At 61.1% G+C, this 26,323-nt stretch overlaps 1 protein-coding gene across 6 annotated transcripts; it reads left to right on the plus strand.

The window, feature by feature from the left end:
• The first annotated feature begins 1,395 nt into the window (after positions 1-1,395).
• ADPRHL1 (ADP-ribosylhydrolase like 1) lies at positions 1,396-26,046 on the plus strand. Of its 6 annotated transcripts, none has more exons than XM_057532929.1 (8): positions 1,400-1,948; positions 4,526-4,690; positions 8,271-8,396; positions 9,837-9,977; positions 10,957-11,084; positions 12,324-12,456; positions 12,945-13,098; positions 21,522-26,046. In XM_057532929.1, the coding sequence occupies exons 1-8, from the start codon at positions 1,735-1,737 to the stop codon at positions 25,123-25,125; spliced, it is 4,665 nt and encodes a 1,554-aa protein (XP_057388912.1). In that variant the 5' UTR covers positions 1,400-1,734; the 3' UTR covers positions 25,126-26,046. The 6 variants fall into 6 exon arrangements, with proteins under 6 accessions (XP_057388913.1, XP_057388912.1, XP_007196812.2 ...); XM_007196750.3 differs by lacking the exon at positions 21,522-26,046 and adding an exon at positions 13,199-13,865 and having other exon boundaries at positions 1,460-1,948; XM_057532931.1 differs by having other exon boundaries at positions 1,763-1,896.
• The last annotated feature ends 277 nt before the right edge of the window (positions 26,047-26,323 follow it).

A 26,323-nucleotide genomic window follows, 5' to 3' on the forward strand; every position in this document is an offset into this window, starting at 1 on the left:
GATTAACCAAACGTGAGAGGTTTAGCACACGTGGGCTCCCCGTGCCTGCCGGGAGTTCCTGGGCTGGACAACATCACCTCCTTCCGTGTTGGCGACATCGTACACGTCGGTGTGTTCTTTTACGTTAGTAAACGCTTAAGTGGGATATTACCTATGTCTCCGGCTCCAGGCTCCGTGGGGACAGCCATACCCACGACTCATGGCACACGGCCAGGGCTCGGCAAATGCTGCAGGAACGAGGCAGTGGGCTCGCCTTGCCGCTTCCTCTCGGCTGACGTCGGCCGGATAGTGTGCGGTTGCTCTTAGCGTCTCCGACGACAGTGTCTGCTGCCTCAGATTCAGCAAGAGAGACCAGCAGAAGACGGTACCTCTGCTTCAGTGATAAATGGTTCTGCCACGTGGTGCCTTCCTCCCCACGTGGGTGGCTGTCTGGGGGGCTGCCCTCGGGGGGTGGGGGGAGCCTGCACCCTCGCAACCCGGGCCAGCTGCACTGGTCGTAAAGGGCTTTTGCTTCAGGGCCTCTCAGAACTGTGCCCACCGGAGTCGTGTTCCAGAACCTCACTTTGAATAAGTGCTGTGATGATACTACCTGTTCATTTACCTTTTCTTTTTATTTCTTGCCACGCCACGCGGCGTGCGGGATCTCAGTTCCCCGACCAGGGATCGAACCCGTGTGGAGTTGTAACCACTGGACTGCCAGGGAAGTCCGACCCGTTCATTTAAAGGCATCTTAGTATCTTGTTATCGAAAGAAACTTAAGTTTTATCAGACGTGTTTCTTACATCCCGCCTGACGCCCTCCTGCTTGTCCTGGTCTCACGTGGGACCAGGACCTGGGGGACAAGGGGCCTGGGGACAGAGGTGGCAGCTCTCCTGACCCCTCTTTTCAAGTCAAGGTCCCTGGTTTGCAGGGGTTCCCCCCACTCTCAGCCTCAGCACGGCCGTGAACACCCTCCCCGCGGAACGGGATCGGCGGGAGGGCGCTTACGGTGCGTGAGCCTTCACGGCGGCGCCCTCGCCAGCCCTTGGGGCTCCGGGCTCTGCGCACACACGGAGCGGCCGGGAGGCTGGCTGTCGGGGAGCCTTTGCCGACGCTGGGCCGCGGGGACGCCCGTGATCACGCGTGTGGCGGCTCCACGTGCTTTCCCCCTTCGCACGGGGCAGTTTTCTACCATAAACACGCTTTATAATCAACGAATCCTCCGGAAAACAGAGCCGTGCGTGTGACAGCCGAGTCGCAGTGTGGAGGCCGCCGGGCGCGATCCCATGTAACTGAAAGTCCCAGAAAGGCAGAGCCGCAGAGACCAAGTGGGTGGGTGGAGGCCCGGGGAGCAGAGGGACCAGGGGCTGGGGCGGGCCCTCAGCCTGGACTGCGGGGAAGGTTGACACACGCGCGTGACTGGACCGAACGCAGTGAGCCCGACGGTGCGCGAATTACACCCGGAAGCTCCAGAAACGTGCGCATCTCCCCGGGGCGCCGTGCAGACCTCCCCCCGAAGCGGTGGCTGTGAGCCCGGCGATGCGCTGAGCCGCAGGTGCCCCCGCGGGAGAGCCAGCTCTGGGCGCACCACGTGGCTGCGGGCTGCGGGCCCAGACGGTTTCCCCATTGGTGCCGCCGCCCGGGGCAGAAGAGGGCGCCTGGCCACTCGGGGAGGCTCCCGACGGCGACGCGACGACCAGAGCAGAGGCCAGCGGGGCGAGCTGAAGGCTGGGTGCCCGGCAGCTGCCGGCAGAGATGGAGAAGTTTCAGGCTGCGATGCTGCTGGGGGCCGTGGGCGATGCCCTCGGGCACGGACACGCCTTCGGGGAGGACAGCGCCTCGGGCCCCAAGGTCCAGAAGGAGCTGGGAGAGGTGGGGGGACTGGACCACCTTGTGCTCTCGCCAGAGAAGTGGCCGGTGAGTGACAACACCATCATGCACATGACGACGGCAGGGGCCCTGGTCACAGGTGAGGCTCAGCCCCGGCGTGCCGGCGGGCCGGAGGGCGGGCGCGTGGGGTCCCGTGGTGAGGGTGAGCCCGGAGCCCGGGGGTCACCCGCTGCGGCTGCTGAAACCAGCTGGTCACACCCGGGTCCCCAGCCAACCGGCCGTGCCGTGGGTTGTGTTCCCACGCAGCCTCTCGGGTGACACTGCCACTCTCTGCTCATCTGCAGCCTCAGGTTCTCAAACCCGGACTTTTCACTGTTTCGTAAACGTTCACTTGGCCGAGCCTCCGTCTCTAGGGTTAAAACCAACCGAATGGCTCGCTTCGGGGTTTGGAATGAGGGCTCAGCTTTTCACCGCAGGTAGTAAGCCTGCTTCTGAGTTTATTTCAACAACACGTAAAATAATAAGCCAGTTTGAAATGTGGACCCATTACAGTGATATTTTGGGGGAATTACTTCTAAATTCCAATGAACTGTGGTTAAAACGCCGCCTACCAAAATAGGATTTAGCCTGGAGAGTTGCTGCAGTTTCCCAGTTGTCCTAAGAAAATGCTACGATTTGAGGGGAGACAACGTTTCCGAAGGAGCAGGGTGATTTAGGAGCAAGTCTCACTGAGTTTCAGAGAAGCGGCGGGTGTCTGTGAGGCGGGGCTCCCCCACGAGTATCGAGTGGTGAGCACTTCACTGCCAGATCAGAACTCGAGCTGGCTCTGAAGTGGCTGGAATGCGCGTGTCACCACGTGCTCACCCCGCCGGCCGGTGCCAGCAGCCGGGCTTAGCTCTGCTGTCACCGCACAGGAATGCCATCTGCTCTGCCGGGTCCCCAGGAGCCGGGGGGAGAGCCAAGGCACCCCGGATAAGACAGTGTCACAGCAAGCTAGCGCAGCAAGCGTCCTGAGTCTGCCAGCTCCGAAGCTGGGGGCAGCGGGGGCTGATTGTGCGGCTTTCAGGCCGGTTCCCGTGTGCCCTCGTGCTGGCCCTCACCTGGCAGAGCCCACGGCGTGTCTCCGTCCCGTGCGGCGGCGCCCAGGACAGCTCCCGGCTCGGCCCCCCACGAGAACGTGCTCCCCCGGGGTGGATCGAGTCACGTCCTCTTGGCAGGAATAGGGCGGAATCCGCCCCGGGTGAGGACGGTGGCAGCGGGCCTGGTTCCGACGGCTGCGGGCGCAGCTGGACGGACACACGCCCTCCGGCCGGCGGGTCACCAGGGCGCGCTCGGGCGGGCCTGCGCCCCCAGAAACTCGGCAAGCGGACGTGTTTCCAGCTCCCTAAACATCCAAGTTGGAATTTCATTTAAGTTTAGTTTTCAAACAGCCCAGCTTTTTTCTTTACTAACAAACTGCAGCCTGTGGAAGGGGCCTCTGAGCCCCTGAGTCACAGCGACCGCAGGCTCTGACTGTGGCCGGTGCTGCTCTAAGTGCGGCGGCGTCATCGGGTGCTCGCACCGCCCTGCAGGTCGACTTTATCACGAGGGGCCACAGACAAGGGAGCCGACGCGCAGAGCGGGGTCCAGTCCACACTCACTGTTTGGCGCTGAGTAGCCTGCCCAGCGTCACACCGTGAGCGTGGCCTGGACCCCAGACAGCGTCCTGCCTGCAGCTGAAGCACCACCCGCCTCCTGGGGCTGCTGTGCACGCAGTACTGCAGGGGCCCCGACGGACAGCGGCTCTCCACGCGGCTTCCAAAGACAGGCAGACACCCGGAGGGGAGGGGCGGCCCCCGAGGCCTGAGCCGCAGCCCCGCCCAGGCCGGGTCCCTGGTGCCCGTCAGCTGTGTGGGCAGGTGCGCCCTGCCCTGCACTGTCCAGTCTGCTCTCCGTGTGACCAGGCACCTTGGGCCCCAACTTTGGAGGGTGCGTGGCCTCTATCCACCACGCTGTGGATTCATTTAATGGCAGAAGCGCTCAGGCTTTGCGATCGAAATCCATTGGCCAGCTCTGGCCTCGGCAAGTGACCGCCCCTCACTGAGCCTCGTCTGGGAGGAGACGGTAGACAGACAGGAGCCTGACCCTGCAGTGGTGGGTGCGTGGGGGGGGCGTCACGTGAGGCCACCCAGATACAGGTCAGCCAAACCCGGTGCCACCCAGGTGACAGCCTGGGCGCCCCTGTCCTGTGGCCCGTGATCTCCGAGGGACTCGAGACCACGCTTGTCCCCAGAACGCCTTCCCACGAGGAGGCAGTGGGGACGGTGGGCAGCGGGGACTTGGCCGCTTCGCTGACAGGGAGATGGGAGAGGGTCAGCTCCCCGTACCCTGGACGTGGGTCCCCGAGGGCCCGAGGAACAGGCAGGTTTCGGGCCAGTCGGGCCTCTCAGGGATAGAATCGTGAGCCGTGTATGAGGATCCTGGGTTTTTCTAGATTCTGGTGTGTAACTAGAAGAGGCACAGCAGCAAAATACAACATCCGAAATTCAGTGAGATCCACAGCGCATTGTTCGTCTGCGGTCAGGTTTCTCCGGGGAGCCAGGGTCCTGTGAGCCGACCCCAGACTCTCCCTCCTCCTGGGGGGATGGGGCCGGACGCTGGTCGTGGCTTCCCTTGTCGCTGCCCTCCACCCGCCCCTCGTCTGACCCTGTCCTCCACACACCCCCTTCCGCCCCAGACTTCTGGTGCCTGGACGACCTGTACCGTGAGATGGTGCGGCGCTACGTGGACGTGCTCGAGAAGCTCCCGGGGCAGCGGGTAGACCCGGCCACCATCGAGGGCTGCTCGCAGCTGAAGCCCGACAACTATCTCCTGGCCTGGCACACACCCTTCAATGAGAAAGGTCAGAGCATGAGTTCCTCTCCCTCTCAGGCCACGGGGCTGCAGGGCCCCGCGACACTACCCTGCCTGTCACCCCCTTGACTGGCCGCCCAGGGAGCCCGCCAGCCTGGCCGCTGGCTTCAGGGCCACTAGCGTCCCCAGCTCCTCTGTCACCAGCCCTGGTTTATTTTAAGGAACGTTTTCCCACTGCTTTCCCTTTAAATGTGTTATTTTTAGCCAGTGCATCAAGGAAAGCACACACCACCTGCATAAATGTCTGTCTCTGTGATGATATCATGTGTCCTCGGGGTGACGTTATCAGGCAGCTGCAGTCTCTGCCCCCAGGGCCTCTGCTCCTGGGGTCCTGGACCCGCCCTCTGGGTTGACGCGGAGGGCAGACCTGTCCCTCTGGGTTTACCTTGAAGGATGCCATCAAATCAAATGTTACTGGCACATAAAGAAGCAGGAAACATGGTCCATAATAAAGACAAACATCAGTAAATCAGAACTGACGAGCCCTGACACAGTCATTAAAGTTACCAGGTGAGGATATAAAATAGTGTGTATTCTATATATTTTTTTTTGTATTCTATATTTTTGAAAGGTTAAATAGAGACATGTAGGTATAAAAAAGACCTACATCACAGTTCTAGAGAAAAACACTACAATGTCTGAGTTTAAAAATTCACTGACTGAGATTAACAGCAGATTAGACATTTCAGAAGAAAAGATTCGTGAGTTCGAAGGCACAGCGATAGAAACTATCCAAAATGGGACATACAGAAAAAAAAAGAACCCCAGAATGTGGAAAGGGCACCAGGGAGCCACGGGACAAGTCAAAGCACTAACACACCTGTAACTGGAGTCCTTAAGAGAGGAGGGGGGACAAAAAAAGACGGGAAGAAATAGTGGCCACATTTTTCCAAATATGGTCAAAAACATAAACTCACATGCCCAAGAAACTCAATAAATTCCAAGCACAAGAAACACGAAACAAACTACACCAAGGCACATAGCAATCACACCGCTCAAAACTAATAATAAAGACAGGAACACGCCTCCAGCACCGACCGCCAAGGCGAGGACGGCAGGTTCGCGTCAGAAGCAGAGCCATCCGGGTGCAGAGCGAGCGCCAGCCAGACCGACGCCCAGAGGACGCCTTCCCGAGTGAAGGCCAAGTGGCCTTTGCAGGCAAACGAACCGAGGAGTTCATGCCGGGCGGGTGCCCAGGGAGAGATGCCCAGGACGTCCTTTGGGCAGGAGGACACCGCCAGTGGGGCAGGGAGTCGGTGGAAATGGCGAGGACGCAGGTGTTGACTTTTATTATTTAACCCTCTCTAAAAGATGTGGCATTACAAGTAATAACGAGGTGCCGCAGCGTTTATCAAATATGTCAAAGCAAATGCCTGACACCCCAGCACGGGGGCGCTGCGAGGGTCAGGGCCCCATTCAGCCCTGAAGTGGGGCAGTGTCCCGCGAAGATGGACCCAAGGCAGCTGCTCAAACCCCCGGACAGTGACAGCTCGTAAGCCAGCCAGACACGAAATGGAACGCTTTCAATGACACTCGCTGGGGGAGCAGCCGTCGTGCGACCTGGGCCCTCAGCTGGGTCAGGCAGCGCTGGCTGGACGGTCCCCTCTGTGGGGACCAGGAGGCGCGGCCCTTGGCCCAGACGCCCCTTCCCTGGCAGGAGACGCCTCTCCGTTGTGGGTCCGCATCCGGCACCACGTCTGCCCCGTGGGGAGGGGACAGGGCCTCCCCCGCAGCCCGGGAGGCTGCATGCGGCCCGCCGCCTGGCCCGGCCCCGGGAGCGGGGAGCGGAGACCACACAGACCTCGAGTCCTCTCCTCCCCACGAGGAAAGCCGGCTCCAGCCGGTCTGCGCGCTGAGTGCTCCGCGGCTCTGACCCCTGTGGGCCCCTCCCTGCTGGAGCTGCGCCCGTGATGGTCTTTTCCGTCCCCCACCCGCGGGAATACTCATCCGGACGGAAGCGAATCTTCCCGCTCCATAACGTGCCGTCCTCTTGGCAGGAAAGAGAGAGAAGGGTGCAAATAACAGGTAGGACAGGCAGGAAACCCAGTACCAAGATGATGCCATCACCTCATTGTCAACCATCACAGCAAACGAGAGTGGTCTAAGGACCCCAAACAAAAGGTCAGACGGGACAAAGAAGCAAGTCCCAACTCTGTGCTGCTTGTAAAGGACACACTTTAAATACAAACAGGTTAGATGGGAAAAGACACGCCGGTTGACACTAATCAAAGGGAAGCTGGAGTGACTCCTTCAAAAACACCCAAAGTGAAGAATGTCACCAGGGGAAAAAGGAGGCACCCGTTCGTCGGGAGAAGTAACAAACCTGGAAGTTTATGTGCCGCGTAACAAACCTTCAAAATAGATGGAGCAAACACTAATAGAGCTGCACAGAGAAGCAGACAAACCCACAATTATAGGCAGAGACTTCGTAGCAAGTTCTCAAACCAATGACTTCATCTTTACTGTAAGAAACTAGAAAAAGAGCAAAAGAGCCCAAAGAAAATGAAAGAAAGGAAAAATTGAAAGTCAGAGCGAGAATCAATGGCATAGAAAACAGAAACATAATAGAGAAAATCAACAAAACCAATAGCTGACTCTTTAAGAAGATAAAAAACTGATACTCTTCTAGCCATAATGATCAAGAAAAAGAAAACACAAATTACCAGTATTGACAATGAGGGGGTGACGTCACTACAGATTCTACAGAAATTGAAAGGACAGTGAAGGTATATTATTAAAAGTTTTATACCAATAAATTTAACAACTTAGATGAAATGGATAAATTCCTTGAAATACATAAACTACCAAAGGTCACTCAAGACTAAACAGGTCACCCAGGTAACATTAAATCTATGAAGGACCTTACAAGGAAAACTCTGGGTCCAGGTGGCCTCAGTGGAGATTCTAGAAACAGTTAAAGAAGCAATGGTACCAACTGTACACAACTCTTCCAGGAAAGTAAAGAGGAGGAATGCTTCCCAAATGCATTCTTCTGCCCTCCTGACGACTCTGCTAAGAGAATGAAAAGGCAAGCCACGCGTCTGTTTATATAAAACTCTACAAAATGCAAACTAACCTGTGGTCGGTGAGGAGGGCAGAAGGGGCACAAGAAAACTTTGGGGGTGATAGATATGTTTGCAATTTTTATTTAGGTGCCAGTTTCACAGGTGTATTTTTGTCAGGACAACTGGCATTCCTTAAATATGTGCAGTTGATTGTATGTCAATTATAACTAAATGAAGCTGCTTTTAAAAAGAGGAAACATGTCATTGAAGACATACTGTGCGTGCAATTCTCTCTCCTACGTTTTCCCAGAAGGAGCATTTCCTCATCCCATCAAAAATCCTGTTTTTAATGGCTGCATATGGCTGCTTTGCAATTTCTTTCCTCTCTTTTCTTCGTCAGGAATGTGGGCAATTTCCCTATTTTTGACTCATTTAAGTGACCCTATGATAAACATGGTAGCACATAGTTTTTGTACATCTTCATATGGTTCGTGAGAGCTAGACTGCCGGCGTTGGAATCACTGTCACAGAGGTCTAAGACCAGGTATCCCACGTTCCACGCAGGCTCCGGGTTTGGTGCTGCCACCAAGGCGATGTGCGTGGGCATGCGGTACTGGCAGCCGGAGCGGCTGGAGACGCTGCTCGAGGTCAGCCTGGAGTGCGGCCGGATGACGCACAACCATCCCACAGGTGACGCAGCCGCGGGCGGCGGGGAGGCGTGGGGAGGCCGGACGGGAAGGCCTTCTCCCCGCTTCAGAGTCGGGCACGTCACAAGAAAAGCAGGACGGCACCGGTTCCGAACGAGCCTGGGGTCTGGCTGGAGCCCCGGGAGCCAGCGCTTCTGCCGGGCTGTCCAGCGGGGAGCCAGCCCCGCCGTCGGGCCCCGTGGGCACTGTGTGCCGCGTGCGCCGCGCCCTGGCCGAGTCCGCCCCCCCACCGTGTGTCAGGACAAAGCGGGTCGAATAACAGCACCGCTCAGGGTGCGCAGGGGGCCCACACTCCGGGCTGCCCCCCCCAGGGTCGGGCTGCAGACGGAGGGCAGGCCTGCTGGCCCAGTGCCCGCCCCTGAGACGTGACCGGGGAGCAGACAGCTCCAAACTTCCGGAATGGAGAACCCTCCTGAGTTCTGGCTGAGCTCGGCTCCCGGCCCCCGAGGTCGAGGGAGCCAGCTGCTCTTGGTGACTGTGCCCCTTTCAAGGTCACCTGCAGGGTCCGGGCTCACTGGTGTCGCCCCCTGAGCTGCGAGGGCCATCCTGTGCCCTCCACGAAGCAGCCAGCGCGGGCGCCGTGGCACCTGAGGCGTGGACGTGGTAAAACACGCCGCTGAGTCCACAGCAGGCGCGGCCGCTGAGCCACGGACCCCACGGCTGAGCCCGTCAGATCTCTGAGCACAAAGCCATGTAATTCAGCCGGGTGGCAATGTCCAGGTGGTGGAGAGGAGTTTGCTAGCCCCCGACTCAGCAGAAGTGAATTAAACACAAACAGCCTTTCAACAGGAAAATGTTGGACGTTTGGAAACAATGCCATGAGTACAAGAATTTAAACATCTAGGACATTAGTTAATTTATTGCCCACTCTTATTAAAGAAATGTTGTTTCACATGTTTAAGAGCTGGGTAATTTATATATTTCTAAGCTGGTGACTAGGGTCAGACAGCACACACTTAATACCGGGAAGCACTCCACTCTCCTTTGCAATTTTTGAACTGCCTTTGGAGGCAAGTGTCAATTTTTCTTACCTTTATTGCCTGGGAGCGTCGCGTCCCAGATCTGGAGCTGAAGCACCCTGTGACGGGAGGTGGGCGGTGGCAGGCGGTCAGGACGGCAGCTGGACCCCGGGCGCGAGAACCAGACGCTCGTCGCTGCCCCAGAAGTGGTCGCGGCTGACGCCTCCCTGGGGCCCCGCTTCCCGTGGCTGCTCGCGGGGCAGCTCGGCAGGTGCTCGCCTGGGCTTGGACCCCTTCCGACAGCAGCGCTTGGAGGCGGGGACCGTGCTCTCCCCACCCCACCGCTGCCCCCTTGCAGACGGTAACTGAAGGTCAAATTCGCAAAGCCCAGGGACACAGCGTGTCCAGCACCTGGGAGGGGGCGTGGCTGGTGCCAACTTTGACCCTCTGTCCTGCCACCCCAGGCTTCCTCGGGTCCCTGTGCACGGCCCTGTTCGCGTCGTACGCCGTTCAGGGGAAGCGGCTGGAGCAGTGGGGACGAGACATGCTGAGGACGGTCCCGCTGGCCGAGGAGTATTGTAAGAGGACCATCCGACACCTGGCAGGTGAGCCCGGCCTCCCTCCCGACACCGTCCCCCGGCACCTTAGAAGGAGGTGGGCTCCAGCCACACCCAGGGCAGACTTGGACAGACTGGGGGGGCCGTGTGACAGGCTCACCCCACAAAGGAGGTCTGCAGTATCGCCTGGCCCGAGGGCAGCGGGTCAGGCGAGCAGGGGGATCCCCTCTGGGTCCTCGAGATGCGGGTGCCGCACCCCCCACCCCCCACCCCCGTCACCCACGAGCCGTTGCAGCTGCTGCTCCAGACTTCGCGGCAGCATCTTCCTAAAATGACTCCAGAAAAGTCGCTTCAGCGTCTCTGGGGCTTGCAGGTCAAGCTGCTAGTTAGGGATAATGAACGTCCTCTCTCCTGGCTTTGCAGGCACAGTGTTGAATTAATAAAAATATACAGGTTCAGGGCTTCCCTGGTGGCGCAGTGGTTAAGAATCCGCCTGCCAAGGCAGGGGACACGGGTTTGAGCCCCAGTCCGGGAAGATCCCACGTGTTGTGGAGCAACTAAGCCTGTGCGCCACAACTGCTGAGCCCGCGTGCCACGAGCTCGTGCTCCGCAACAGGAGAAGCCACCGCAGTGAGAATCACGCTCACTGCAACGAAGAGTAGCCCCCGCGCAGCAACAAAGACCCAACGCAGCCAAAAATAAATAAAATTAGTTAAAAAAAAAATACACAGGTTCAGAATTTTCAAAAGAAGCCACTTAAAAATTCTGTGATTACTGCCTTAGTTCAGTGCATTGTCAAGCAATTCTTTGGGTTGGTTTCGATCTCCATCTTCCTTGCTGGCATTTCAAAGTAGCTACAATGTGAGCATTTTCGAACTTCCGGAGCCATAGTTAAGGTGAGGCGCCAGGCCCTCCTCTGCCCCAGACTGGGCAGAGGGCGTGGGCTCTGCCTCCTCCCTCCCGCCTGCTGCCCACGGCGCCCAGCTAGACGGCCGCCACAACCCACTCACCTGCTCTTTGTGTTTAGAATACCAGGAGCACTGGTTTTACTTTGAAGCTAAGTGGCAGTTTTACTTGGAGGAGAGAAAAATCAGTGAGGACACGGAGAATGAAGCCAGCTTTCCCGACCGCTACAACGCGGAGGAGAGGGACAAGGTAGGTCTGCCGGGCCGACATGGCTGGGGAGCAGGAGCTGTCGGGGCCGCCGCCCAGCACCCCCGGCTGTACGGAACCCCGTGGTGGAGGTGGGCTGAGGGAGCAGCTGGAAGGGGGGGCCGTGGAAGGCTTCTCAAAGGAAGCCCATTTGAAATGGATGGTGCTTTTATCTTTTCATTTTCTCTGATTATAAGCACGATTTGTGTTAGAAAAGTTGAAAATGTGAAAATAGTCCATCTCACTTCATCTCTTCTAGGGACTGGGGATAGAGGGATGAATAAGTCTGTGCAAACCACCGGCATTCCCCATGCTGAGAAAACCCCCCTAGTGGCTGAAATCGTCAGGATTGTGTTTGGTAGCATAAGAGAAACCGCTGTAACTGCGGTTTAACCAAGATAGAAGTTCATTATCCTCACGTCAAGGGAATCAGAGCTGAGTCAGAAGCCCCTTGCAGTGAGGAGCTGAGGATCCTTCTGTCTGGCTGCTCTGCTGTTTGGCGAGCACGCCTCATAGTCCAAACTAGCTGCTCCCACTCCAGCCAGCACATCTGCATTCCAGGTGTCAGGAAGGAGCAGGGGAAGAGGAAGGGTCCACCCTTCCCTTTTTAGGTGCTTCTTCCCGCCCTTTCACTTATCTCTCATGGGCCCCCCGATGCAGAGAGACTCAGAAACACCGTTCTTCCTGTGGAGATGCCGTTGCCCCAAACCGACACTGACTCCACTGCTAAGGCACAGGGGTGCGGCCTGCCCGCGTCCGCCTCCCGGCCCTATCTGGCCCCTGCCCCTCGTCAGCCTCCTCCACAGACCCACAGGGGCCTGCTCTGAGCCACCAGCTGCTCAGGCCGCCGTCGCCTCCCCCACCATGTCCTCCGGCCGGCCTGCGGCCCTGACCACACGCGGCACCCCTGCCCGGCCTCGCTTGTCCCTGTGCCCCACGCAGACCGCACGTCATGCAGTGGCGCCCGGCCGTGCTGTCACAGCACTCCAGACCCCTTGACGGCTGTCTCTGTCATAGACTCTGCTGCCCGGCAGCTGGCGTGTTTGTTTATCTGCGGGACGGCTCGGGTGAGAGACACGGGAAGCCAGTCGTTCCCGCTCAGCGTCCACCCGCAGCCCTGGGGCAATGCCTGGCACACAGGGGCGTCACGTAAGCGCGCAGATGAACCCGGAAGCTCGTGCTCTAACGCACGGGACATGGTTCCCGGCGGCCTGTGCCTCTGACCTGTGGCGCTTTCTCCAGACCTACAGGAAATGGAGCTCGGAAGGTCGAGGGGGCCGGCGGGGCCACGACGCCCCCATGATTGCCTACGATGCCCTTTTAGGAGCCAAGGGCAGCTGGACGGAGCTCTGCCACCGGGCCATGTTCCACGGAGGTGAGATGCACCCTCTCGCGACTGTGAAGTAAGAGGCTACCAGCCAGGCCCTCCTGCTGGGCCCGGGCTCCCCACCTACACTGCTGGGACCTCCGGGTGCCCAGGTGTGGAGGCGCGACACCTCCCGGGGCAGGGGGAGTGGAGAAGGGGCAGCGGGCCAGGGCCACGGGTGGACTGGGGGGGAGGAGGCTGAGAGCCCAAAGCGGGGGCGGCGTGGGGGGTGGGCAGCGCGTGGGCGGGACCCGCGGGAGGTGGGCGCGGGAGCGCTGCCCGGGGCCGCAAAGGCCCGAGCGCACCAGGGTGTGCGGCTGTCCCAGGAGGGGAAGGGACCCCCCTGCCCCCTTCCCCCGCACCGCCCGGAGCAAACCTGGGCTTTGGCTGAGGCCAAGGGCAGAGGCTGAGATGGCCCGGCCTCCTGGCAAGGGGGCAAGGGGGCAAGGGGGGCCAGGGACCTACGTGCAGCCCTGAGGGCCCGTCCTTCATTCTAGGTGAGAGCGGGGCCACGGGGGCCATCGCCGGCTGCCTGTTTGGGCTGCTGCACGGCCTGGACGCCGTCCCCGCGGGCCTGTACCGCGAGCTGGAGCACGGAGAGACGCTGCGGCACCTGGGGGAGGCGCTCTACCGCCTGTCCACGGAGGAGAAGTAAAGCCCCCCCCACCCCAGCCCCTGCCCAGCCCGCTCTGGGGCCCCGGGGGGCCACTCGCAGCTCACGCCACATCTTAACTTTTCCTCCCGATTGCAGAGGCCTAACTGCTGTATAAAACACATCGTCTGTCCTATGAGAATAGTCTTCCTGTCCCGGCCAAGCCTAGTGCCTCACTGACGTCCCTCTGGGCTCGACAGCCTCCACCTCCACACGCAAGGTCACGAAGGGCCTCTTGGACACTCGGTGTATTTTATTCTGTCGCGAAACTAACGCATTTGCTCACTGACCCCAACAGCACCCATAACCACGACGGCTCTGCTCAGAGCGCCTCCTCTGTCTGCGGGCGCCCAGCGCGGTCTCTTTCTAGCTCTTAGACGTGCGGTCCGACACCCGCACGCCTCTGGCTCCCCGGCCTCACGGGGCCTCACCTGGCGCTGCGTCCGCGTCCTCACCGCCGTGTGTCCAGAGCAGGAGGAAGAGCAGCCAGCGCTGGCGCCTTCGGGGGGGCCCACGCGCTGTGTTTCAGCTCCAGCCCACATGTTCCATCTCACTAGGTTTAACACCAGCCTCTCTTAGAACGACTAACTGATGAAGCCAGGAAGCGCCCTCCCATGTGCCGCCCTGCCCCGGGCTCGCTGGCGAGGACAGAGCTGGCCCCGTTCCCCGTGGCCGGGGCTTCTCCACACTTGCTCTTGTTAAAAATAACCTTGGACACGAATCTCTTTGAAGTAGCCTCTGGTGTGAGTAAAGGAGCGGTTGGTGATTGACGTGTAACATGTGCTTTGGCGGCTTGGCTGGGCCCATCTTGTGACCGCAGGCCCCGCGTACTGAAGGCTTGCCTGGGAGCACGGCCGGGCGCCTCCCTGCCGGACACGCAGACACTCGGCCCCGAGGCGCCTCCCGGCGTCCTGGGCGAGGGGACGGACGGGCGTGTTTTCCACAGAATCCGTCACTTTGCACTCCTCGGGCAAGTGTGGCTCCCGGCTGTGTTGGAGAGAAACCTTGGGCCATCCTGCACATAGTAACACAGTGGGCTCCACGCCACGTTTCTGAATAACTGAACTAACCTTTGCTGCTCAAGATGCTTTTCAGTCAGAAGAGGCAGAGGGGGGGACGCTCCACCATGCGGGGTCCAGATAGGTTTAGGGGGGCTGGGAGATTAATGAGAATTGTCTTCCAGGAACAGAACCCAGTTAAGGTAAGTCGACACTTTCCCAGACACACACGGCAGGTGGGGCTTCCTGTGTGGGGTCTGTCCCGTGTCCCCGGCTCTCCCTAAAAGCGGCCCTTCGCAGTCTGCTGCGCGGAAGGGAAGTGATCAGAGGATGAGGGCGGCTGGATCGGAGGCCACTTGGTCTCCACCTCAGTGACGATGTAGGAGAATTAAACCCATCCTGAGAATCAGGGAGTGAGTCTACTTATAGACTGATTATAAATTAAAACACATGAATAGAAGTTCACCAGCATCATAAAATAAGAGTGAAACTATCTCCCCATTTCCTTTTCCTATTCCAGAGAAATGCAAAAGTTGAAAAGAAAAACAAAACCATAAAAAGTAATGACGAGAATTCCATACCTACTCAAATTTTTTAAAATTTAACACTTGCTGATTTCATTTTTATTAGAAAAGTGATACCTGCACACAGCTTCAGAAACTCAACCCCATAAATGGGGCATGTGGGAAGCAGGGTTCCTCCAAACCCTCAGCCCGATTCACATCACCAGGCACCAGAGAAACCGTGGGTCACGATTCCTTCATGTCCTTCCAGAAAGTTCTCTACACATACGGCCGGGAAGGGGGGGATTTGCATACATGCATTTGTGTGTTACACACACACACACACACACGACTTCCCTCCACAAATAGGAATTACACATTACATATGATTTGCTTTGGGAATTTTTCACCTGACGGTTTTCTGGATATTTTTCTATGCCGTCACACGTGTCCCCCTCAGTTTTTTTAACTCTTGCCTGAAACTCCACGGGCGCGTGTACCATCATGCTGTTTCCCTCCTGCATCTGTGGCCACTCCCCCGTCTTAGCGGTGCCCGGCGGGAAAGGTCTGCGTCCCCAGGGACAGGTGCACGCCCTGCACTGCAGTGAGTTTCCAGACTTCAGGCCGATTTCAGTTAATTCCTGTCCCCAGACTCTTTGGTTAAGAGATTGTGCCTTAGATTTCCCATCATTTTCCCAGCGTTTTCATGTCTGGAAGCCAGATGATGTCCCCCCCCCCCGCCCCCCCAGGTCGGGGGAGCCACTCGGGGCTGAATCGCGGGGCAGGGTCAGAAGGGCCCCCTCGGAGGGTCCAGCAGGGTCCAGCGGCCTCACCGCCAGGCGTACCCCTGAACCCGGGCCTCCTTAGCGGGAGGCGCCGCGGCGGCGCTTGACCGCCCCGTGCTGTGGGTTCAGGGGTGGGAGAGGCCGTCCGACAAGGGACTCCCGCGCCCTGACCGCCCCGCCGGCCTCCCGGACCCGTCGAGGCTTCACCACAGCCCCGAATCCGCAGACAGAGCCCTCGGTGAATTATGAACCCAGCACCCGGAGCAGACGGGATGGGAAAAACGGACCAGATGCCACGTGATGGAGCAGGAAATACCCAGCTTGACGTTTCACCCAAACGTGGGGTTTAAAGCCTCATCACCGAAATGCACCCCAAAGGTGGGAGTAACTCTTAGGTAAGAGCGCGGACACCGTGAGCAGTGGAGTTAAAATCGCTCCCGTGTTGGCTCATCTCCAGTTAAGAGGTAGAAATACAACGCGAGCACCCCCGGATGCTATAGGGCGAAACCAACGTGGGGGAAACGGCAGTCTCGAGGCCTTCGGGGGCTCCCCGCGCCCCGTCACTAAGGGTGGCTCTGGCGCCGGGCCACACACCGGCCGTGGCTTCCCCTGGATGGCGCTCAGGCTCTGGTGCCCGATGACACCCGGCCAGAGCCCGTGTCCGGCCCCGGGGGCGTCTCCCCTCAACTGCCAGCCCCCCGGGGACGCAAACGAGTAAACACTCGCTGGCTGGAGCCTGACCACAGGGCCCTCTCAGAACTGCAGCCCCCCTGGGGGCACAGGCCCAGGGGAAACCCAGAGACCCCCCCCCAGGGTCCCAAGTGTCCCCACTGGCCCAGGGCCATCTGTGCTTTCAGGGTGGCTTTGCTTTCTCCCTGTCCCATCTTAATCGTTTGTTTTCAAGTACTTCAAACACACAAAAGTCACAGAACAGCTCAAAGAGTCCATATACCCTTCACCCAGCTTCACCCACTGTTACTGTACTAATACTGGGCCCCGTTTGCTGCATTGCTTTCTCTCCCTCTCACTACACAGAGACACACATAGACATGCACAGACACAAAGACACAGACAGACACATACACACGCACAGACACACACAGAGACACACACTTACACACACAGAGAAACACAGAGACACACAGACACACAGAGACACAAATAGACACACAGACACACATAGACACACACATACACACAAAGACACACGCACAGAGACACACAGACACACACAGATACATAGAGACACAGACACATGCACAGACACACATAGACATGCACAGACACACAGAGACACAGACACACACACAGAGACACATAGACATGCACAGACACACACACACAGAGACACGCACAGACACACAGACACACACAGAGACACAGAGACACACACATACAGAGACACATAGACATGCACAGACACACACATACCCACACACAGAGACACAGACACACGCACAGACACACATAGACACACACAGACACACAGAGACACAGACACAGACACAGACATACATAAACATGCACAGACACACAAAGACACACACACAGAGACACAAATAGAGAGACAGACACACATAGACACACACAGACACACACAGACACACAGACACAAATAGAGACACACAGAGACACAGACACAGACACACATAGACATGCACAGACAGACACACACACAGACACAAATAGAGACACACACACACACAGACACGCACACCCAGCAGTAGTTGTCACTAGACGTGAGGGGAGTGTCCCCAGAACACTCTGCTATTTAAATCTCAGGTCCTGAAATAGCATCCAACCCTCAGGGCCTCAGGCAGCCGGTTGGATGGACGGCCCTCTGTGCACCATGACCAGGGCCAGGCTGGAAGGCCCAGGAGCAGGACCACAGACCCCAGCCCGGAGGGCGCCCACCAGCCTTTATCCACACTTATTTCCAGGAAACACAGAGGTTCAGGCTGTCAGACTCTGATTCATTGGCAAGTTTCAGCCGGTAGCTCCCTGGTCACTGAAATGTACAGCGCAGTCGATAGACGTGCATTTGTGCTTCGGTGGGGGAACCGCTACTGATGAGGGGTGTGCAAGCTGGGGCCTGCAGTCCGCGTGAGAGCCGCCCGCCAGCTCCCCGCCAACGGCCCGTAGAGACGGGGGACGACAGCCTCTCCTCCTCCCCGTCTCCTCCGAGTGGAGGCGAGGCAGGCCCCTGCTGTGTGCAGGCCCCGCCTGGCGCTGGGGAGGGGTGGCTCGAAGGTCGCTGTCCCCCTGGCCTTCGCGGCTCCACGGGGACGTGGGAAGAACCGCAGCCAGAAGGACACGGTGCGCGGATGTCCCCCTTCCGCATCCCGAGTGAGCGGCCGCCATCTCTGCCCCAGGCCGGGAGGACGAGGGGGTGACGTGTCCCTGTCTCTGCCCCCCGACCCCCAGGCCCACAGCTGGGGGAAGAGTGTCCGTGCGACGACGTTAGGTAGCATGGCCGCGTGGCAGATGTGAACTCACTGTGTGTCCTGGGGCAGCACACGTGCTCTCGGGGTGCAGGGGATCGGCCTGGAGGGAGGTCATGGCTGCGAGTGGGGAAGGAGGTCTCAGTGCCCCAGAGAGTGCCCCTGCCAGGGCGGCGGGACGGCCAGCCCTGTGCCCCAGGAGACCCCGTACCTCAGCGGGGACACGGGGGCCGGGGGACATCCAGTTGCTGCCCCAGGACACGTGCTGACACGTGGTAGAGCAGGCCCAGGCCGACCAGGCCCTCGAAGAAGCAGGACAGGTTGCCCCCGTGGAGGGGACAGGCCCCCAGAGGTGCTGGACGCTGCTGCCGTTTTAGGACAAGGATGGGGTGGAGGGCCTCAGCTGGGAACGCAGGGTCTGCGTCCTGCCCCACCAGTGAATGCCAAGGGGGTCCGGTTGGTGACCGGGATGGGAAGGGGTGTGTCGCCAACAGTGACTCTGATGTCCCTGTGTTTTCAAGTGACCTCTCGGGAGCCAGAGTTACTGACAGGACTAAATGAGGAACGTTTGCTGCAGCCCTACTGTTTAGATTGGCCCCTGAGAGAAATATGTTCCACTCCTGTCTTGGGATGGGCTTGGTCACGTCCATGCCGCCAGGGGCTGGACATGAAGCCACGGGCCCACCGGTCCTCCAGGAAGCGCTGACCAGGCCGAGATGGGCTGGGCCGACCCCCCGTGATGGGCGGGAACTCTCACCCAGGCCCGAGGTGCCCTGGGTGCAGGGAGGTCCCAAAAGAATGTGCTGGGCCTGCCTTCAAGTCTGGCCGGACAGGCAGACTTGAAGTCTGGACAGAAGGACCTCGCCTCCCCAGGGGAGCTCACCTGCCGTCCACTCTGACTCAGTGACTTCGGGGTGCAGAGGTTGGGACTGTCACCCTGCGGGGGACACTAAGAGACCTCACAGGACCAGTGGGGACAAGGCATCCGGGCCGCTGGGAAAGCAGGGGCATCAGAACCGGGTCCTGAGGGATGAATAGGAGCTAATCAGGAGCATGGCTGTGCCAGGCCAGAAGGCTCAGCGTGGGGAAAGTGTGGAGCTGGGACAGAGCACAGCACGGCCAGAGCTCGAGGGGAGCGGAAGAGAGCAGGGCAGAGAGGCTGGCGGGCGGGGGCAAGGTGCAGGGTGGGGCAGGCGCTCCGGGACACACCCGGTGGCCAGGGCCCTTCCACAGGTGCTGCTGTGAGCCCTGGGAAAGCGGGGAAGGGACAGTCTCCCCGCGCGGAGCCTGTGTGCCACTAAGGGGCCACGCAAAGCCACACTCCACGTGCTCTGTGCTGCACCCAGGCCTCAGGCAAGGATGAGGAGCGCACAGCGGGAGGCACCCCGGGGATGTGCTGGGGGCGGCGCCTGGGGGCTCTGTGCTCAGGCGGGGACCCCAGCAGGGGACACGAGACGCCCGGCGCGCAGGCTGCTCGGGCCCTGGGGTGGGAATGAGCGGGGACCAGTCGAGGGCCAGTGCACTGGAGCCCGGCTGCCCAGCGAGCCCAGGGCACGTCCCCCTCTGGCCGGGGCTCAGCACAGCCCGACCCCCTCAGATTCCCGGTGCGGCCCCAGATCCAGCTGTCATTTGTTTTCGGCTGTGGGCACCCCGCAGCTGCGCCGGCCCTGCCACCTCAGGGCTCAGTGGGCTCAGCTCTGGGTTTGTTGGAGGAGCCTCGTCCACCACGTCGGGGTCAAACCCACAGCTGTCTGGGGTTGGAAAGCTCTCGCTCCATCCCGGCCGTTCTCAAAGCGGCTCCCATGGCCAGCAGCTACGGCCACCCAGGGGACTTGCTGCAAATGCAGGTCTTGGATCCCTGAGACGTCTGAGCTGGGGCTTCTGGTGGGGTCACCTCGCTCTGGGCGTGCAGGTCCTCCGGCATCTCAGTGTAATGGGAGCAGCCGCGTTCCGCGTGGGTTCACTGCGTCGGGGTGAATTCGGGGTTCCACGGAAAATTCTGCGGTTACATTCACTCCCCCTCGCTCCTTGAAAGCAGTAATTGTCCGTCCGGGATCCACTCCCAGACAGTGGACGGGCGCCCGGCTCACCCAAGGGGCTCACCCGTCAGGCGGTGAGGCCAGCAGGGGCCCCGTTGCTGTCCTACCATCACGGAAGCGCTCTTAACAGCTCTTTTTTTTTTTTTTTTTAAATTTTATTTATTTACTCATTTATGGCTGTGTTGGGTCTTCGTTTCTGTGCTAGGGCTTTCTCTAGTTGTGGCAAGCGGGGGCCACTCTTCATCGCGGTGCGCGGGCCTCTCACTATCGCGGCCTCTCTTGCCGCGGAGCACAGGCTCCAGACGCGCAGGCTCAGTAATTGTGGCTCACGGGCCCAGCTGCTCTGCGGCATGTGGGATCTTCCCGGACCAGGGCTCGAACCCGTGTCCCCTGCATTGGCAGGCGGACTCCCAACCACTGTGCCACCAGGGAAGCCCTTAACAGCTCTTAAAAGAAGTTTGTGTGCAGCTTCCAAAAACAGAGCTCTCTCTTCTGCGAAGTACAGAAAGAAAAGTATGTTCGCACGTTCCCTTCCAGCCTGCTTTCGGTCTATGTCTCCGCCGGCTGCGTCCTGAGCACTTTCCTGCTGTAGACTGTCTTCCCTCAAACTCAGATGTGACGTTTTCTGAGGCCCCCTGCCCCGTGTCAGGCACTTAGGATGTGTCCCGTTTCCAGTGTCACACGCAGCACACTAATCTTTGCTCTGCGCCCTGATCGTCCCTTTGGGATAAACAGCTAGCCGGGCTGATGGCTGGCTGCAATTCTGGGCACGTCTTTGCCAAACTACCGTCTGGAGGGGTGGGAGCCCCACCAGGCAGGAGGCTCCGGCTTTGTCAGTGCTCGGCAGACGCGTCCTCAGGGGAGAGCCTCTCAGCCTGGACCCTCAAGGTCGCAGCCCCGTCAGCGGCTGGGCTGGGGCAAAGGGGTCTCGGGGACAGGGCCATGGAGGGTGAGGGCTCAGGCCCCTCAGCCTTGGGGTTTCTCTGGGAGCGTTCCCGAGGGGGCTCAGGAGGGCAGGTCCCGGCCGGTGCCCCCAGCCCTCCTCCCCTCTACTGGGCAGTGAAGCCCACTCCCTCCTGCTCTGGGGGCCGCGCCCCAGCTCCCGCCCCACAGCTGAGTCTCCCGCTGCCTGACCCGCCCAGGGCCTGGGGTCTCACTGCTTGCTGCTCTCAGAGTCAGCTCTGGGGATGGTGCCCTTGGGACTGAATCAGAATATAATGCGGTACAGTTAGAGGAAAGCAGAGACCACACAGAGAATGTAAACTCTTTATGCTTTTCTCCTAACTTATGCAAGAAAAACATGCCCACTACAAAAAAAAAAATGTAAATACCTTATGCGTACAAGTAGTTTTCCAAAGCGCTTTCCCAAAGCCACTTAGTGTCAGCTCTCCAAAGCCCTGCAGAGGGTACAGGTCAGAAACAATGGCCAGTTAACAGAAAAGGAAATAGTGACCCAAAGTTCTAGGCGGTGGGCGACCCCGACTCTCCGAGGCTGCCACAGGGATACACTAGAATCCAAGCCTCTTGGCGCCCAGGCTTCTGTTCCTGGACTTCTTGGGGTATTTTAAATGGGATTGTCCCATAAGATATGTTCCAAGGAGCCACCTAGGAAAAAATGATGATAAAGTCTGTGACGATTCATTCTTTTCCCCACAGCCCCAAGAGCAGCAGGATTTGCAGCAATAAGACACCCATTGATGTCCAAGCCCTAAAGAAGAAGGTCAGCAGGGTGACATGCGACCCGGCGGCCCGAGCCATCCTCAGCAGCCTGCTGGTCTACATCACCGACCGCGAGGACGGGCCCCGGGAGCTTCCTCCCGCCAGGAGGGCAGAAGGCGGGGTGAGCAAGACCAGCCGGGCGCCGGAGCCCCAGGACGCCCAGCGGCGACCCACACGCTTCCAGCTCCTCAAGGCCAAGTTCATGGGCACCGGCCGGGAGCCGTGCCTCAAGAGGACCCGGGAGGTGGGGCGGCTGATCTTCAAGGACAGGCAGGGCCCCGGCAGGAGCCTGGTGACGGCCACCGTCCACAAGCTCCTGGAGAAGGCCAGGGAGGGAGCCGGCCGCCCCGCCTGGGGCCGGGAGCCGCTGGGTCGCGAGAAGCCCCGGGGGCTGCCCGCCGGGAGGAGCTCCGTGAAGAGCATCCTGAAGGTGTTCTTGGCCGCGGAGGAGAAGGAGGCCGAGGAGAAGCCTCCCGCGGAGCCGCCCAGAGCCGCCGGGGGCCCCCTGCCGAAGGTGGGCGGCAGGCGGAGCGCCGCGCTGGCCAAGCTGCGGGAGACGTTTGAGCGGAGCGGTTGCCGCTGTGCGGAGGCCGGCCTCCTGCCGCTGCGCGCGGACGAGCGCAAAAAGCGCCTGCCGCGGAGCCCGCTGCACCGGCCCGAGCGCCGCGTGCTCCGCACGGCCACCCTGGCCAGCACCTGCATCCGGGCGCCCCCCGCCCGCTTCCTGGCCGTCTCGGCCGAGCCCCTGCTGCCCTTCAGCATCGCCACCGTCGTCTGCGGCCCCCACAGCTGGATGTCCCACGGCGCCAGAGTCACCCGCGCGGATCTGCGCCGCGCGCCCAGAGGAGAAACGGGCACGGCCCCCCGCGCGAGAGAGACGCCCGGTGGGATCCTAGCCCCAGGGTGGGGGCAGCCCCGGCAGCCCTCCGCGCCCCGGGCGACCACCCCCAGGGACGGCCCGCAAACAGTGGTCCCAGGTGCGGGGCCCCAGTGTGTCCTCAGGGCGGCCCCCTCTCCCGCCTCCCCCAGGGGTGAAGTCCTTCCTGGCCGCGAGCCCGTGATGAGCCCACCGGGACCGGACAGCCAGGGCGGCACGGGGGCTGCCCAGGGGGCGAGGGGAGCAAGGCTGGGCCCCCGGCCTGGGCTCGTGGGTGGCGGACCAGGGGCTGCCCCTGAAGTCACCCTGACCGTCTGCAGTTCAGAGGATGAAACGGAAGGGATGACGGCAGACTCGGAGCCAGAGCCCCTCTTCGCTGTGCAGGAGAACTGCCCAGAAGAGAGAGCGCCAGGGCAAATCCCCCCGCTCGCGGCGCACGCAGCCCAGGCCGCGCGGCGCACACAGCCGGCCGTGGAGCCTCCGCGGCTCGCGGCCAGATTCCCGGCTGCCCACACGGTGCCGCCCCCTCCTGCCACCCTGCAAAGGGCATCAGGCCCTGAAGACCAAGGCTGGCGTCTTCTGGGAGGAGAGGGTGTGACTGGAAATACAGGCGCCCCACCTCCCACTACGGCCCAGGGTGGAAGCCGGGGCGCCCCGTCGTCGGCAGGACTGAGCCCGGCAGGTCTGAGCCCGCCCGCCCTGCCACAGCAGGGCCCAGGGGCACAGCCAACGCTCGCGCCTCCGCAGCGTGCTGCCTGCCATGGTCCAGACGTCCCCGAGGCAGTTCCCACGACGAAACCGCAGAAAAGTTCCCCTGGAGGAAAGGAAACCAGACGCAGCCCTGGGACTTCACACAGGCTCCCGAAGCACCAGGACATGTGGGGAGAGGACGCGTCCCAGCTGAGTTCTAAGACGCCTCTGCTGCGAGGACGGGAGGAAAGGCCGGCTGGTGACACCGGCACCTCATCACATCGGTCCACGGCCTCGGAAAACCGATGGGAGGGACTCACCGGCTGTGCCCCTGGTGGTCGGCAAGCGCTGGTGCCCAGGGTTCCCAGGAGGAGCGGGGTGAGTGTCTCCATGAGGCCAGAAGCACCGGCCCAGGACGGGAGGAGGCCTGAGAATCTGCCTTCAGTGGACAAGAGCCCCCCACGTGAGCAGGAAGGACACAGGGGGCCCCCGTCGTCCCCGGAGCCAGCCCGGCCCCCGCTGACGGCTGAAGGGAGCGCCAGCCGTGATCCTGGCGAGAACAGAGTGAGCTCCTTAAATGAACAGACACAGCCGAGGAGTGTCAAAGCCCCTGGGCGGGTGACGGCTGCAGGGGCCTCCAGGAGTCCCCCAGCCCGGGCGCCAGGTGATGCCCTGAGCCCCGGAAACAGGGCGGCCGAGGAGCAGGAGGAAAGGGGCGCCGCCCGACCCACAGGCCCAGGTCTCGCGGCCGAGAAGCCTGATCGCCAGCCCGGGGGCCACAGCGTGTGCAGAGCCTCGGGGTCCCTACCCGCCCCCCCTCGGGAGGCCGCCGGCGCCCAGACCCTGCCTGTCGAGCCCCACATGGCAGCTCCAGGTGAACTGGTCACAGGCGAAAGGAAGGTGGCAGCTGGGGGCAGAATCTCGGGCGCTGCGTGGCAGAGCCCCCGGGGGGGCAGCCTAAAGCCCCCGACTCCAGCCCCGGATGTCCCGGTGCCCCAGGGGAGCCAGGTGGCGGGGACCCCGCGCCGCACGCTGGGCACTAGGCCGCCACCTTCTGAGAACCCGCAGGCCAAGGGCGGGCCGTGCATCTTACCCGGGGCACAGCTTCCTGGCAGTGCTGGGCCTTCCCGCCAGCCTCCCCCCGCGTCCACAGCGGCGGATGGGCCGAGGGCGGGGCGGGTGGCCCAGAAGCACCCCGACCTCCAGGCCCCCAGGGAAGTCGCGGGCGGGGAGAGGGCCAGCCTGGGCGGCGGAAAAAGTCACCGCGGGCAAGAGGAGGGGCCCCCGGGGGCTGCGAGTCTGGACGGTCCTGGAAGGAAGGGAGAAGGCGTTTGGGGCGAGAAGGCCCGCTCGAGTGGGGCCCAAGAGGCTGTGGACGGTGACCCGGCGGCCCCGACAGAGGCTCCCAGCCAGCACACTGGGAAGAGCCCAGAGTGGCCGCAGAGGCAGCGGGCGGGGCACACAGAGGGCCCCCCTCTGGGACGTGGCGCCCCGGCTGCAAAGAGCCCAGCTCCTCCCCCCGCAGGGAGCCCGGCGCACCCTGCCCAGGCCCAGGCCGGCAGGACGGCCCCCCCTGACTCGGCTCAGCCCGTGAGCAGGGCAGCGGAGGTGGCGCCCCCCGCAGGCAAAAACGAGGCGTCCCGGAGACCAGTAGCCTCCAGGGGTGGCCAGGGGGGTCGCGGAGAGCCACGCGGGCAGGGGGAGAGCCCGACGGCCCCTGGCCCCCGGCCAGCGCCAGGCTCTGCGGTGCCCTTGGCCGCACTAGGGGGCCGCGGCCTGGCCCGCGCCCCCACCCCGGGGGGGCCCCCAGACACCCCCGGGGCGGGGAGGGGCACGCAGGGACGCGGACGCGGTGGCAGGGGCGCACACCTGGCCAAGTACAGAGCCCAGAGCTTCAGAGACCAGAGGTCCTTCGAGCTGTCCTTTAGACCAGCCATCCTCAGGGCCAACGACACGTTCGCGCTTCCAAAGTGAGGCCCTCACGGGGGCCAGCGGCCCGAGGCCGCACGCCCGTTCCTTCCTCGCGGTGACCCTCGGCTCTGGGCGCCGGCGCCCGGTCTGCAGGGTCGTGTCCTCTGTCGTGAGTGGCCCTGGGAGGACGGGAGCCCTGCGGCCAGCACACTCTGGCCACGTCGGCGACACTCTGCCCACAGCTGGCGTCTTCACGGGCGTCAGGCTCACGCCCGTCTCTGCACAGGAAGTTCTGACCTTCGGGGCTGAACTTCCTGTGCATCTGTCCCGTCCCCTCCTGGGGCGCGGCCTTCGGTTTTGAGGGCACTCTGCCTCTTGCGGGGTCACCAGCAGGTGCTGACGTGACCCCTCCTGGCTCAGACACGGCCGGGGTGGCGAGTGGCCCCGAGTGGCCCTGCCCGTCCTGGAAAGAGTCAGAGGGCTTCAGTTTGACATGGTGACCACCGGGGGGTGGGGGGCTGCGTCCGCGACCCCACAGCCGCCTGACAGTCAGGGAGACACTGGGATCCGGGTGTGGCCCCTCTGTCCCCCCAGCCTGGCCGGAGCCAGCGAACCAGGGGGAGTCGATTCCAGACGACAGTGACCGTCAGAGCCGTGAAAAGGCTGTTTTCAGGTGCACGATTCCAAGGACGCTTTCATTCAGAAACTGGTGAGAAAAGTAACCCGGTCTCGTCTGACCCACCATCATCACAGCAGCCTCCTCGGGGCCTGCGCGTCCTGCAGGGCCTGGACGGGGCACAGGTCGGTGACGGAACGCACGCTCCAGCCCTGCTGCCCTCCCGCACAGCGTCCGAGTGTTTCCCGCCAGAGACGTTGCTCAGTTCCAGCTCTTTCCATCACTTAGACGATGCACTTTCTGTCTAGAATATTTGAACACTGTATAGAAGGACAAGGAAGGAAATAAAAACCACTGGTCGGTCATCACATTGCCTGGAGGTGATTTTGTCACTGTCTTGCCGTTAGTTCTCCGAGCGGTTCCCTCAGCCTCTGTCCTGAGGCACAGACACAGGGTCACACCGTGTGCAGCTGAAACCTTAGTCGCAGCCATGAAGCGGCCTGAAACCTGGCGTGTGGGGGGCTCAGTCCCAGGGGCCACGGGGGTCCAGGCCGAGCTGGGTGGGGCTCCCCCAGCGCCCACGCTGTGCTTTTGATGCCATCCCTCTGCGGAAAGCGTGCTCTGCTCTTTGAGGCTCCGTGATGC

This window comes from Balaenoptera acutorostrata, chromosome 18 (genome assembly GCF_949987535.1).
Source record: "Balaenoptera acutorostrata chromosome 18, mBalAcu1.1, whole genome shotgun sequence".
NCBI lineage: Eukaryota > Metazoa > Chordata > Mammalia > Artiodactyla > Balaenopteridae > Balaenoptera > Balaenoptera acutorostrata.